Genomic DNA, 15,792 nt, shown 5'->3' with positions numbered 1-15,792 from the left:
CCTCTAGGATATAAAACATGCGCAGTCTTTTGTTTTTAATATAACTCCAGGCTCTTTATTGGTAACTCCACACAGAAGGCAGCGTCAAAACAAAAGAAACAATATATCAAGTCCCTGTAAACAAAATCCTAGCTCATCTGAGCGCTTACTGACATTTCATTCCCTATCTATCAAGGGTAAAACTAAACAAAATACAGGTTTCACCAACTTTGTGTCTTATCAATTCTCTACACTATAGTGCTCAGTCACCTTGACTGCCAACTTCTGCACTCCAGTGCTGCAAACCAGCCTGCTGCTTACAACCTCCAAAAGGAGAAACCACAAAATCTCCCTTACCTGCCTATCGGTGAGGGGTTTATTCCCACTGCTGCAGCTGATTAATTGCAGCTGAGCAATGGGTTGGAGACAGGCTGCATTCCTGGCCTGGACCTTATGTCTCCCAGTTGCTTGTAAACTGAGGAGTGGAACACCGGCCCACCCTACTCCAAACGCTCCACCCCAGGGGCCCATCTCTAAACATTATTTTATCTTAAATACCATACTCCCCCTGGGATTAAATGTCATATGCTTCTTTAAAAATCTAGGGGAAATATAGTCTTCTTCACTGATCACACCATGCACTTTATCACACCCCCTATTATAATATTATTTAAAATCTCTTTATTGTTAATATTAGTGCCTTCACCCACCATCCATGTGTGCGTCCAGGGGGAGGACAATAGGTCTCCACATTAAAATTTAAAGAAGCACCCATCTAAGGTTCATGGTGGGGACTAATGGAGCTAGGAATCAATGAATGAGTAGGAGAATGAAAAAAGTTGAGTGGAGATAGAAGGATAATAGAATGCTACCCCAAATAAAAATAGTTTTTCCTTTTTTTTTTATGTGAATTACATATAATTGAACATGCAGAAATTATAAATTTAAAGTAATTACTGTATTTAAGGCAGTAAAGTCCTTTAAGTTGTACAAGTGCCTGGATTGTCTCTTTACGAATAAACTATATATTTTTTTTCTTTAAACAGGGAAATAAATTTGTTTTTTTCTGTAACAGTAAAGCAATGTACTGTAAAGTAAAATAATCTACTGCTGTTCATTTGTGGGTGGCATGATACAAAGTGAAAGCTATAATCCAATAATCAGCCTGAACAGTTCAATAAATCAGCCTAATATGTTAACATTCTCAGTGCTTACATTACTAGGTCTAGAACAGTGTTATTGATAGTAATATCAATAACACTCTTATTATATCATATTATGTGTTGGTCATGATAACTTTCAGAAAAAAAGAGGGTTCTTATTGTTTATGCTATTTATTACAGGGGACGGATCAAGCATTTAGACGTTGTTACTCTTTTGCGGAGAATTCAGCCCCCTCTGGGCTTTGGAAAATTCTGCCCACATAGAGTGGCATGTAAGGTAAAGTGAAACAAGGAATGAGAGTTGAAGGGTTTAAATTTCAAAGAAATTGAGGAATAGTGTGGTCACTATATCCAGTGGTGTATTTTGGATTTGTGCTGCCCAAGGCACGACTAAATGCGGGCACCCCCAAAATCTAAATTTGCCCCCCCAATTCGTGTCAAGGCCATTTTTTTGACAGACAGACACATGCCCTCATTGATACATGCACTGACATACACTCACTGACAGATACACAGTCATTGGCACACACTGTTTAACCAATACACACTTTCACTGACAGACAGACACTGAGACACCCATTCACTGACAGGCACACACTCTCAGATACACAAAAAATGACATACGCACACAGGCATACCCATTCTCACTCACAGACACACACTGACAGCTACACTCACAGTAAGGTGGACAGCCCCAGAACAAATGACTTGTGGTAAATACATCCCTGACTATTTCCCCTAAATCTTCTTTCTCTGCAGAGATTGGTGAGTATGAACATGCCTCTGAACAGTGATGGCACAGTCACATTCAATGCTACTTTATTTTCACTTGTCAGAACGGCTTTAAAGATCAAGACTGAAGGTGAGTGTTCAATATTGTGAATTAATATAAACATCATGCAGTTACACAAAGCCTTTGTGGTTTTTCTTGTCTTCTTCACATTCATCTATTAGTTTACTGCTCTCAATCCTACTCTCTTCCTCAGTTATATAATATATATGATCTTAGCCAGTACAATACATTTAGCTTGCCGTTAGTTCCCAAATAACATCCATGGAATTGATTCCAGTTTCTACGCACACCACTCATTGATTTTTTCTTTCCACCTTCTTTGATGCACCAGGAAATTTTGAACAAAGTAATGAAGAATTGAGAATGATTATTAAAAAGATATGGAAAAGAACCAGCATGAAGTTGCTGGACCAGGTGATTCCACCAATTGGCGGTAAGTGTAGAAATAAGGTTATTGCTTTTGCTTTTCATATATATATATATATATATATATATATATATATATATATATATATATATATATATATATATTTGTGGCTATAGATAATCATAAAGCTGTGGAGATATACATGCAGGGTTATTCACTAAACACCAGATGTCCGAATGGCTTCAGTTCTGGGTGTGGATTTAACTAATTTGGACCAGATTTCAGCCTTCCAGCGACATTCGGTCCGGAATTTTAAAAATCCAGATATTGATAACGTTGCAGTACGAATTTTTTCACCATTTGGTTTGTGGCCATTTGGCCTTTAGTTAATAATCCTGACACTGTCACTGAAACTCACTGAAATGAGAATTCAGAGTGATTTTAATTTTCTAAATTGCCAAACTGGAAGCATTACATAATTAAACATAATGCAGCCTAAAATTTTAAGTACACTTTGAATTTTCCCTTTGATGAGATCTCTCAATCAATTTGTCTTGCAATATATCTACCTGCATTGCTTTAATTTTAAAATTTTATATTTCATTTAATCAAGATGATGAGGTCACAGTCGGGAAATTTTATGCCATCTTCCTGATTCAAGAGCATTTCCGTAAGTTCAAAAAGCGTCAGGAAGAATATTATGGATATCGACCAAAAAGAAATAATGTAGAGATTCAGGTAATATACATTACCCTCATTATTATACAGAACTATGAATTATAAAAGATAACGTGCACACACAATACTTAAAATCATTTGTCTCAAGTGAAAATATGGGGATTTGGTCACCCCATATGACATTATGGCCATACCACCATATAACTCCAATATTTATGGGTAATAATCTAATTTTAACATAAGAAGTAAGCAAATTAGTTGCAATCATTATTTCTTAAATGGCTCCAATAAGCTTTATTCAAATGTATGCACTGCCATGGCTACTAATGGGGCAATTTTGTGTAGAAGCAATCCAATGGTTTCGTAAGGGCTCCAGATATACAATGGGGGAAATAGGATTTAGATGGCACATCCACCACATGCATTTCTAATACTTGTGCTGCTGCAATGACCTTAATGTATGTAAAATCCACCAGAAATAATACATTTATAAACTATTTCCCAAATCTTATCATTCATCTTATCTGTCCTTGACATACACTCCTCACCACACATGCATTACAGGCAGGTCTACGTTCTGTGGAAGAGGAAGGGGAGGCTGATCTGCACCGTGCTATCTCTGGCGATTTAACAGCTGAAGAAGAACTTGAGAGGGCAATGGTGGAAGCTGCCATAGAGGAGGGGATATATAGGGTGAGTTACAGCATGCTGTTAGAGAGTACAGGTAATGTTTACACCATGTAAATGGTTAACTTGGGCTAGGTATGAGTAATTGTAAACAATTAAGGATGAGTAACAATACAAATCTATGATGAAGGACTGTACAGGTACAAAGTCAAAGCATTACAACATCATCAAGCAATAATGACCACTTAACATCTTAAAAGCAGGCAATGATCTAGCTTTTCAATCAAAACAAAATCTAGCATTTGTGCTATGGGTTCCTAACACCATGCTTTATGGGTTTCTCTTTAACCCCTTAGTGACAAGGCCATTTTTCAATTTTCTTACTGTTAAGGACCAGGGCTCTTACTCATTTACTGAACCCACACATATTATATACCGCTTTTCTCGCCACTAAATGGTCTTTCTAAAGATACCATTATTTTCATCACATCATATAATTTACTATAAACAATATTATAAAATATGAGGAAAAATGTAAAAAAAAAACAAAAACACTTTTTCAAACTTTGACCCTTAAAATCTGTTACGCATCTACAACCGCCAAAAAACACCTGTGCTAAATAGTTTCTAAATTTTGTCCTGAGTTTAGAAATACCAAATGTTAACATGTTCTTAGCTTTATTTAGAAAGTTATAGGGCAATAAGTACAAGTAGCACTTTGCAATTTCCAAACCATTTGTTTTCAAAATGAACGCAAGTTACATTGTAACACTAATATCTGTCAGGAGTCCCTGAATAACCCATCACATGTATATATTTTGCCAGACTGCAGCCAGAGCCCATCACCATCCTCATCTGGTTGTAGGCAATCTAGTATATTACTAGTGACACTAATCTCTAATTTACCTCACATTAAAGGGACACTTCAGTCCCCAGAACTACTGCAGCTTAATGAAGTGGTTCTGGTGTCTATAGTTTGTCCCTGCAGGCTTTTTAATGTAAACGCATACTGTGTGCAGCACTGGTGTTAGTTCATATGGCAGATCATATGGGTAGGGCATTGTGATGTGACTGGGGGGGGGGGGGGCGGCAAATCTTTTTGCCTAGGGCGGCAAAAATCCTTGCACCGGCCCTGTATGCCATAATGGGGGTAATTCTCATTCCTGGCTCTCAAAGGCAACTGTCACGGCTTACCTTGGTTGGGAGTCTGTAGCGCAGATATATGCTTACCCTTGCAATTAAACACAGGCCACGGTGGTCAGGAAAGAACTCACCTGGCCTGTGAGTCTGTGCACGGGGGCTGTGCAGGATGATGCTCCAAGTCGCAGTACAGATACGGACATAAACAGGATAATCGTTGTGGGTAAGCCAAAGGTCAGTGGGTGCCAGAAATCAGGATAAACGAGTAGCGAGCTGAGGTCAGAGGATGCCAGAAGTCAGGATACACGAAATAACAAGCCACGGTCAGGAATCAACAGGAGAACACTGGAACACGAAACAGCAATACAGGAACCAGAGTCAATTAACTGACACTGCCCTCAGGGAGAGGCATGTCTTATACCTGGCTAATTGGCCATCAGCTTCAGGTGTGCTGAGAATATTGGAGCAGCCACAGATAACGTCCAGCCCCCAGTGCACTTCTGGGGCGACGCAGTCTGGATGCCGCGTTGAGAACCGTGACAGCAACATAGCCAATCTGGCAAATTTCTATGTGAAAAAACGGCCTTATATTTGACCCTGTAACTTTCAAAAACACTATAAAACCTGTACATGGGGTATACTGTTATTTTTTGGAGACTTTGCTGCACACAAATATTAGTGTTTTAAAACAGTAAAATGCATTACAACAATGATATCATCAGTAAAAATTATGTTTGTGTGTGAAAAATGCAAAAAAGTCACTTTCACTGACAATATCTTCGCTGTGATATGTTTTACTATTTTGAAACACTAATATTTGAGTTCAGCGAAGTTTACTGAGTAAAATAGTACCCCCATGAACAGGTTTTAGGGTGTCTTGGAGAGTTACAAGGTTAAATATAGTGCTAGCAAACTAAATTCTATGGACTTTCGGCCTGGGTTATCAGGCCAGTCCCCCAAATTGCAATCAATAAAATTACTTAATTATGTAAAAATATCACATAAATATGCATAGAATATAAATAAATATATATCTGAAGTCTAATTGTATATTTATGAAATTATTTATGTAATTATGTATATGGACATGTGTATATTTCAGATTATTTTTATTTATTTATATATACATAGATATATATATAATTTCAAAATACAGTTAGAATAAAATTGCATACCGTATATACTCGATTATAAGCCGACCCGAATATAAGCCGAGGCCCCTAATTTTACCAAAAAAAACTGGGAAAACGTATTGACTCGAGTATAAGACTAGGGTGGAAAATGCAGCAGCTACTGGTAAATTTCTAAATAAAATTAGATCCTAAAAAAATTATATTAATTGAATATTTATTTACAGTGTGTGTATATAATGAATGCAGTGTGTGTGTATGAATGCAGTGTGTGTGTATGAATGCAGTGTGTGTGTGTGTATGAATGCAGTGTGTGTATGAATGCAGTGTGTGTGTGTATGAGTGCAGCGTTTACTTACCTCTCCTGCAGCTCCTGTGTATGAATGCAGTGTGTGTATGAGTGCAGTGTGTGTATGAGTGCAGTGTGTGTGTATATGAGTGCAGAGTGTATGAATGCAGTGTGTGTGTATGAATGCAGTGTGTGTGTGATGCAGTGTGTGTATGAGTGGGGGTGGGCATTTTTATTATTATTTTTTAATTATTATAATTTTAATATTTTTTTGTTATATTCATTTTTTTTGTTTTATTATAATTTTTTTAATTATTATTAATATTTTATTATTTTTATTTTAATTTTTTTTTTCGTCCCCCCTCCCTGCTTGATACATGGCAGGGAGGGGGGCTCTCACTCCCTGGTGGTCCAGTGGCATTGGCAGTTCAGTGGAGGGGGGCTGGCAGAGAGTGTTTACTTACCTCTCCTGCAGCTCCTGTCAGCTCCCTTCTCCTCCGCGCCGGTCCGGTCAGCTCCCTCTGCATGTCCCAGTGTAAGTCTCGCGGCCGCGCTATGACCCCGTGGCTCTCACGAGACTTACACTGGGAGCTGACCGGACCGGCGCGGAGGAGGAGGGAGCTGACAGGAGCAGCAGGAGAGGTAAGTAAACACTCTCTGCCAGCCCCCTCCTACACAGCCCCTTGTCTGTATTATGGCAATGTAAATTGCCATAATACAGACATTGACTCGAGTATAAGTCGAGTTGGGGTTTTGCAGCACAAAAAATTTGCTGAAAAACTCGACTTATACTCGAGTATATAGGGTATATATTTTTTATTTTTTATTTATTATTTTTACATTTTATATATTTTTTTGTGAATATGTTTTTTTTTTATTGGTCTATTTCATTTCAAAACAATAATTTTACAAAGCGAGTAAGTAATAACATTGTGAGACTCGCAGGAATTGCTCTTAAGGTTGAATAATCAGCTAGGTGTGGACTCGCAGGTCCGCATTTTGGTGTGTAACAAAGGAACAAGAGTCATGTGTCAGGTGTCACCCTGTATGGTGAGGGGTTACTAGTCGGATGTGAACTCTGTGTTCATCTCGTTCCTTCACCCCATGTCTAAAGTGAGAGGTAGTCAACTTGTTGTTATGGATCTCATAGGTCTCATCCCCGGTAGAGAGCTTTTGGTCACCCAGGGCTTGTCGGTGGCTTTATGTACGTAAGGGAGATATGTTGTATGTATGTGGACCGTTTGTGCAGCTCTAAGGTCTGCCTGGCTTAGGTGGGGGTGTCGTAGGCCTCCCACGACTTGCGGTGTGTGTTTCTGCAACTGTCAGACGGTGGTTATAGGCCCGTAGCGTGTATATTGAGTGTTGTCTTAGGACCTGCTGGTCTCCTAGTTTATGTCAAGCCATCAGGGTCTCTAGGGTTTGTCATCTGGTCTCTTCGTCTCTTAGTCCTATTCGCTCATCTTGTATGTTCAGTGTATCTCCCTGATGGGTCAGGTGTGGTTCTGGAGGTGCTGGGCTCCCTCAGTTTATGTGTTGGCGGGGGGGGGGGGGGTAAAGGGGGGTGCCTTTGTGTTTATATTTATTTTTTATTAATTATTATGTAATTTTTATAATATATATATATATACACACACAATATATAGTTATTATATATATATATATATATATATATATATAAATGTACTCTTTACTTTTACTATGTATATATTAACAAAAAATACACTTAGTATGACATTATATATAAGGTATATATGTACACGTATTATATATAGATATAATATATGTATTGTGATAAAGTGAAGGCAGATAGGACTATAACATTTAACCCCAGGGGGAGTATGTGTAGTATGTGTTGTAGGCAACACAAACTAAAGTTTAGTTATGGGCCCCTGGGGTGGAGCATTTGGAGAGCAGGGTGGGCCAATGCTCCACTCCGCAGTTTACATACAACTGGGAGAAATAAGTTCCAGGCCAGAGTTTTGATCCGTCTCCAACCCACTGCTCAGCTGCAGATAATCAGCTGCAGCAGTGGGAATAAACCCATCCCTGCTAGGCAGGTAAAGGGGGAATGCTGGCTTCCTCCCTGGAAGCAGGTAGGAGAGACGCTGTTTTCTCCTGTGAGAGAGTCAAGGAGATTGCACTGGGTGTGCAGAAGGAAGCAGTCAAGGCTGGCTTGGAGCACTGGGAGTGCAGAAAGGAAAGCAGCAGGCTAGCTGAAAGCACTGGAGTGCAGAAAGGAGAGCAGAGTGTTTCTATCTAATAAGGTTGGTGCAACCCAACAATATGTTTTTGTTAGTTTAACCCTGATAGAGAGGGATATTAAAAGTGAGTCAGCGCTTAGACGAGCTAGGTTTTTGTTTAAAGGGGAAACCTGTTATATTTATGTTTTAGTGGTGTTGCTGTGTGGACTTGCCAATAAAATTGCCTTGATTATATGAAAACCAAAGGACTCTGTCTGTTGTTTACCCTAGAGGACCGTGCTAGAGAGGGGGCACTGAGGGTGGGGGGACCCTAAGGATTATATAGTGTCAGGAAAACAAGTTTGTTTTCCTGACACTATAGTGATCCTTTAAGAGAAGTGAGATATCTCATGCACCTGTCACAGTGCTCTACTTATATTTCAAAGTATACATGCTTTTTTCCAGTGGCAGTCACTCATACGGCCACTAGAGGTGCTTCCTGGGTCAGTGCTGCACAACATGCATGGATGCTCTGACCTTTCCTCATATTGATGATTGAGTTAATGCATCTCAATGAGGAGATGCTGATTGGCGCAGAGGCGCGATTTGCTGCGCTTACTTTATAGTCTTCCAATGCTTTGTGTGTTTTTTTTTAACTAACGCTGCCAGATGTTAGCGCTGCGAGTAAAAAGTATTTGTGAATTTGCATCCTGCTGGATGCATTCAGTCCCAATTAATTAAAATTGGTGTTTTGTACAGATTTTAAATCTTATACTTTGTATAAGATGTTGATGCAAAAAGCACAGATTTTTAAAGAAAGACCGAATGCTCTAAGTAAATGATACACATTCGGTTGGAATGCCCAAATTATAAAACAGCATTGCCACTAGTATGTGAATTGCCATTCCAGTTGCAGTTCATCTACTCCACCGAATTTTATAATTTCAGCCAAAATCTAACTCTGTGAAAATCATAACACTTAAAGGACCACTCTAGGCACCCAGACCACTTCAGCTTAATGAAGTGGTCTGGGTGCCAGGTCCTTCTAGGGTTAACCCATTTTTTCAGAAACATAGCAGTTTCAGAGAAACTGCTATGTTTATGAATGGGTTAAGCCTTCCCCCTATGTCCTCTAGTGGCTGTCTCATTGACAGCCGCTAGAGGCGCTTGCGTGCTTCTCACTGTGATTTTCACAGTGAGAGCACGCCAGCGTCCATAGGAAAGCATTGTGAATGCTTTCCTATGTGACCGGCTGAATGCGCGCGCAGCTCTTGCCGCGCGTGCGCATTCAGCCGACGGGGAGGAGAAGAGGAGGATCGGAGGAGGAGAGCAGGAGGAGATCTCTCCGCCCAGCGCTGGAAAAAGGTAAGTTTTTACCCCTTTCCCCTTTCCAGAGCCGGGCGGGAGGGGGTCCCTGAGGGTGGGGGCACCCTCAGGGCACTCTAGTGCCAGGAAAACGAGTATGCTTTCCTGGCACTAGAGTGGTCCTTTAATAGTTGGTAACAGATTTGAGGTGGGGGGACCTGGACATCAGGATGAGCTGAAAAATGATGACGTTATAAGAATCTTTACTTCAGGGTAAGAGAGAAAAAAAAGGGACAGTAAAAAAATGTGATAGCAGATATAGCTGATGTGAATCACTCTATAGAAGATATATTGAAGGTTTAACAATTTTGTTTTTACAAATCTCTTTTTGATATTGGATTGTAGAGGACAGGAGGCCTTTTTGGCCAAGAAGAAAGCTTTCACACTGATCCTGTGAGTCCTTTGCATACCACCATCACCAGCCAGCGCCCCCTCAGATTCTCTGAAACAGGAAGTGAGGATCTAGAGTCCCCCGTCTTTTTGCCAGAACCAGTATTTTTTCCTCCACCCAGAAGGAATCGGAACACCAACAACAGTACATTATCAGGGTACGTCTTTCATGGCACATTATCAGTCTGTGTGCAGCAACAGAGTGTTTCTTTATAAATAGATACATTATTTCTCAATCAATGGTGTGTAGATTTATGAAAGAGATTGTGCGTACAGGGTGATATGTGAACATATAGATATGGATTTAAACAGTATGCTATGTTTGTCTATTAGTCTCATATTATCTATGTCATTTTCCAGTCAACAGGGAAATAGATTAATCAATTCAGTCTCAGACACGATACAGCAAAGGGAAGACCAATGGGATGAAAATAGTATACCCAATGAAGAGGTAAGAAAGATGAAGTAGCAAGATTAAGATGTGCATTTACAGAATTCTGAATGTGATGCCAGAATATACACAAATTAGAGCAAAAGGTCATCTGCAACTCTTCACCTGTTGGACTTAGGACTATATCTTTGATAACCTCTGCTAAATGAATAACTAGGGTGATAAGATTTAACATATAACATTATTTAAAGGGCACACTGCTCTAGTAAATCAAGCAAGGACTTTTTTGTTGTCTATTTTTTTAAGATTGTGAGGTACTACAATACTATGAGATGTGGGGGGGGAATATATGTTTGCCTTGCTGTGAGAATATGTGTGTACATTTGATGGAATATTACACTAATCATACAATTGTGTTCCCCATAGAAACTGACACCTCACTCCATCAGGATGGTTTCCAGGAAAGAGAACTTGCCTCCTACACCATAACATCACAATCAAGACTCACACACAGCTTCCTTCATCCATATCATCCTGAGTGTGGAGTGAATACTTACCTTATGCTTAACCCTTTCACTAAGGAATGTAAAAAAAAACATTTTGCAGTGAAATGATTCAGCATGTATCAGGACCCTATTCCCTAATAAATTATGTATTTCCTGTATGTTTGTTTTTGTGTGTGTTATTTTTAAATCTGTGCATCTTTTTGCTCTCTGTTTCTATAGCTAATCCACACAGGAAAGCAGCTGTTTAAACAATTCATTTAAACTGAAGAGGAGTATATGTAATTCTCATTGTAAATCATTATTTAAATATCTTTGTGGGTCTCACAATGATAAAATCATTCTGTAACATCTTTAGAATTTAATTTACTTAAAGGGACACTATAGTCACCAGAACAACTACCACTTATTGTATTTGTTCTGGTGAGTAGAATCATTCCCTTCCGGCTTTTTGCTGTAAACACTGTCTTTTCAGAGAAAATGCAGTGTTTACACTACAGCCTAGTGATAACTCCATTGACCATTCCTTAGATGGCTGCTAGAGGTGCTTCCTTGGGCAGTGCAGCAAACACCCTCTGCATGCAGACATTGAACTTTTCTCATAGAGCTGTATTGATTCAAGTCATCTCTATGAGGAGTCGCTGATTGGCCAGGGCTGTGTTTGACTTGTGCTGGCTCTGCCACTGATCTGCCTCCTTGACAAGCTCAGCCAATCCTATGGGGAAGCATTGTGATTGGCTCAGACCACCACTTCTGATGATGTCAGCGGACAGGGGCAGAGCCAGGAGCTGCAGACTTGAATACGAGTAAGATTTTACTATATTTAGGGAAGCAAGAGGGGGGCATGGGGGCTAGATGGTGGTTTTAACATTATAGGGTCAGGAATACATGTTTGTGTTCCTGACCCTATAGTGTTCCTTTAAAAATAGATTACATTGTACTACCAGTGTGGCCAAACCTGCACTTGCTAGTTCCCCAAGTCTCAATACATAATCCTGAAGCATTGGTGAAATGTCACAACATACCAAAAGCTCCACTATATCAAAGTGACTTTAACTCCCTAGTATTTTGAAATAATGCATGATTATATCCCAACTCCTAATTGAAGAAGCTTATTGCGACCTTTTACAGTGTAGTAACAGCTCAAAGTCATTGCCTTTCATAAAAAGGATGCCAAGAAATTATCGTCTGACAATGACACATCGTAGATCAAGTGGAAACCACCTGGAAAAAAGGTACACAGTCCAGGAGCAGCACAAAAAAAAGTAATGTTATTCAAATTTAGCAGATAGTTTTAGCTATACCTTTAAATTATAATTATTTTGGTTAATCTTGCCTGATGTCCCTATATATTTCCTCAAACAGATGTAGGCAATAAAAATAAGAGTTTTTTTCATTTTACTTTCTGATATATATGGCACATTAACTACATCACCTAATGTTACTGTGCATCACTTGCTTACGTTTTATTTTGATTTACCATTTAAAATTAATGGCAAGAACAATACGCACGTCATCAACACACACACTCTACCAGTTATCAGGTACCCAGCTAGCATAATAACCTAGCCAAGAGAACAGCAGGACACACTGGATATCAACATCCAGAAGCTACTTACTATGAATGGAATATTCCACCTGAAATACAGCACCCAGAAACTGTACACCAGCTGGACAGAAGGAGGTCAAGATCTGATGATTGTCAAATCCCCAGTTCTGGATAAAAAAACAGAGCATTCATCAATTCATCAAGAAGATGACTCCCGAAGATAAACTGCCAAGTGAATGCAGATAAAGAAGCGGTTCCATGGAAAGACAAACCTCTCCACAGGATTTACCATCATCAGTTAGTGAACGTGGGTCACATTACAAAATCCTACTAGTGGTTTGAAAGGGCTGAAAGACAGCACTGAAGCCAAAGTAACTGAATTTGAAGCATAGCTAGACAATGTTTGCATTTTAGTATTTTGACCTTCAATTTCACTTTGAATTCACTTGGAAGTCTCACTTTAGAGAATAACCCTGTTAGAAGCTCCCTCCCTCCCCCCCCAAAAAAATCTAATCGAATCCTGTTTCCAGAAAACATTTTCTTTGTCCAAACTTTGAACAAATGTCATTAAGGCTCTCCACGGTTCAGGAACTGAATCAGATGATCCATATAATATTATGCATATGTATGGCAATACACTGATAAAAGCATTTGGTTCACAGATCAAGTGAGAAAAAGTAACCAATTGTCAGGCTTATAGTTGATCCAGCACTCAGAATAGTATCACACCTAGGACTAAGGATAACGTCTAACCAGACCTTAGAATGGCCGAGAATAGTCAAAATACTAGTCGAGGTCAGGGACACAGAAAGAGACACAATGATGAGAAAAGTCAGAAGTCAAGAATACCAGAAATCAGGGAATTCAAAACTAAGCCAAAGTCAAGTACTAGAAAAACGCAATCAGGACACACTCTCGGATAACCAGCTAGTGGAAACCACTACAGGTCACTGTCAAAAAGGTAATTTAGGTTTAAATAACCCTCCTTAGGCTGTAATTGGCTGTTTCTGACCTCAAAACGTGAATGCGCATCTATGACGTGTTGTCGCACTCACGTTGGCTCCATCTTTGATGTGGGCGGAGATAAGTCTCCTATTAAAACTGGAACCGCAGCGGCAGGTGTCTCTAAGAACGCCGTACTCGCTGGGGACCGGCATACCACGACCAAGTTTTACCACGATTTTTCTGTCAGCGTAACCGCTATGTTTCTGTGCGGCTATGCTGACAGAATAGCAGGAAGCCGTGACACCAATACAGGATAAAACTGAAGGAACACTAAAAACAATCTATATTTATATACTTATAGATTATATATGTTATTTTATTAAATATATATAAGTGTTAAGGGCAAAAAGGCTGTATATAGTGATGGAGAGAAAATTAGAAATAGCATAATACAGATTGGTAAAAAGTCGGTTGTGTTGTGCTGAAACCGACGATGCAGTAGGCCTGTAAACAAAGAGGGCCCAACCTTAAGGTGTAAAGAAAGGTACATTGAGTAAATAGAGGAGTGGAGGGAGAGTACATGCACATCGTTAAACAGGAACGGTACAGAGGAAGGTGAGGAGTCCCTTTAACCCCTTAAGGACCAAACATCTGGAATAAAAGGGAATCATGACGTTTCACACATGTCATGTGTCCTTAAGGGGTTAAAAAGATAATTAAGCCCCTCCCACAACTCCATCCAAAGCCTTAAATTTGTGTTAGAGGCAAAAAGGCTGTATAGAATGATAGTGCGAAAATTAGGAATAGCGTAATACAGAATGGTAAATAGTCGGTTGAGGTGTGCCGGAACCGACGATGCGATTGGCCTATAAAAAAAGAGGGCAAAAAGTAGACATTCATGCAAATATTTAATACAATTAACAATCAACATAAATACATATTTACAATGTCATTGTGATAAAGGCTTGATGGAGTTCTTGGTTGCGGAATGTACCAAGAATAGCCTGAGGACTTCCAGCGACCTAATGTTTTTTAATGTGGACAGGTATATTCCTGGTTGAAGCCGTAGATGATGCCCCTATTCTAAAAGAGTGACCAGAATAATTGTCAGGGTTAAGGCCTAGTCTCATGATTAATGTTATGTATAGCATGAATTTAGCTGTTGTAAGGACTGACCCGTGTATTGATAGAAGAGGTTGTGAAGGGTGGTTGCAAGGGGGGAGTAAGTAGGAGTAAGTATTCTTACCGGTCACCATTTGTTTTGAGTAGGGTAGTATGAAACATCTACCTGCTGGCCATCTTGACTTGTTTTCGTAGGGAGTATGGAAAGTATATATTAGTCTGCATTTTTTAGAGATATGAGACCGTCTGAGACAATACTAAATGTTAGATGTAATAGTAGTGGTAAATGCTCGTGGCCTAAGGAATCCATAAAATGCCAGGTACATAGCGGTCTTCATCACTTGATTGGTTTGTGGTTCGAAGGGGTCTGATAGTGATTGAAATAAGGGATTACAGATAGGCAATCTCTTTTGTGTTTGTGTGGTGCTAGATTTCTGAATACATTTGAGTATTGTTTTAATTTGGTATGATGACATAAAACTAGGATTATTGTGCCATAGATTTAACATGTGATACTTTATACTGGTGAGATATAACATGATGGTATTGTGTGATAATTTAAGACTGAGGTAGCAAAAAGAAGCAAAATTGTAGCAAAGATGTCATAGCAAATGAGCCGGTAATATTATGTTTCAATAGGAACCTATTAAATAAGATAAAACCATATGCTTGTCGTGTGCAGAGGCATAACTAGAAACCATGGGACCCTGGTGCGAAAATTGCCTTGCCCCCCTCCCTCCATACATCTTGCCCCCCAGCCCCTCTATGTGTCTCATTCACGTCCCACAGCGTCAGTGTGGCATGGTTGGGAGGGATGCGTATAACAGAATTGGAGGGGTTATTGTGATAGGGTGAGTGTGGCCGAGTGAAAAGGGGCAAGTGTGATGAAGTGATGGAGAATGAGTGTGACAGAATTGGAGGGCTAGTGTGCTAGAGAAGGTGAGTGTAATAGGGTGAATATGGTAGAGCGATGTGAGGTGGAGTATTGCATGGGTGAGTCACAGGGTTGGGGGAGTTATTGTGAGTGTGGCAGGGTGAAGGGGGGTGACAGTGTGTGTGGTGGGGTGACAGTTACACAGACACACAGGTGCATACCCTGACACACATGCAGATAAACAGACAAACACACACTGACATACATGCAGATACACACCATATAAGACATGCAGATACATACACAG

At 39.7% G+C, this 15,792-nt stretch overlaps 1 protein-coding gene across 1 annotated transcript in view; it reads left to right on the top strand.

The window, feature by feature from the left end:
* The window catches only part of CACNA1S (calcium voltage-gated channel subunit alpha1 S), a 307,567-nt gene extending 296,412 nt beyond the window's left edge, over positions 1-11,155 (top strand). The window contains exons 35-42 of the mRNA XM_063453212.1: positions 1,323-1,419; positions 1,902-2,004; positions 2,267-2,368; positions 2,916-3,040; positions 3,545-3,673; positions 10,057-10,259; positions 10,462-10,552; positions 10,919-11,155. Coding sequence (XP_063309282.1) covers positions 1,323-1,419; positions 1,902-2,004; positions 2,267-2,368; positions 2,916-3,040; positions 3,545-3,673; positions 10,057-10,259; positions 10,462-10,552; positions 10,919-10,981 — 913 coding nt within the window. The 3' untranslated portion in view covers positions 10,982-11,155. The remainder of the gene's footprint in view (positions 1-1,322; positions 1,420-1,901; positions 2,005-2,266; positions 2,369-2,915; positions 3,041-3,544; positions 3,674-10,056; positions 10,260-10,461; positions 10,553-10,918) is intronic.
* Positions 11,156-15,792: the final 4,637 nt, after the last annotated feature.

The sequence above is a fragment of the Pelobates fuscus genome, chromosome 1 (genome assembly GCF_036172605.1).
Source record: "Pelobates fuscus isolate aPelFus1 chromosome 1, aPelFus1.pri, whole genome shotgun sequence".
Taxonomy (NCBI): Eukaryota; Metazoa; Chordata; class Amphibia; order Anura; family Pelobatidae; genus Pelobates; species Pelobates fuscus.
This window is presented reverse-complemented; position numbering and strand designations above follow the sequence as displayed.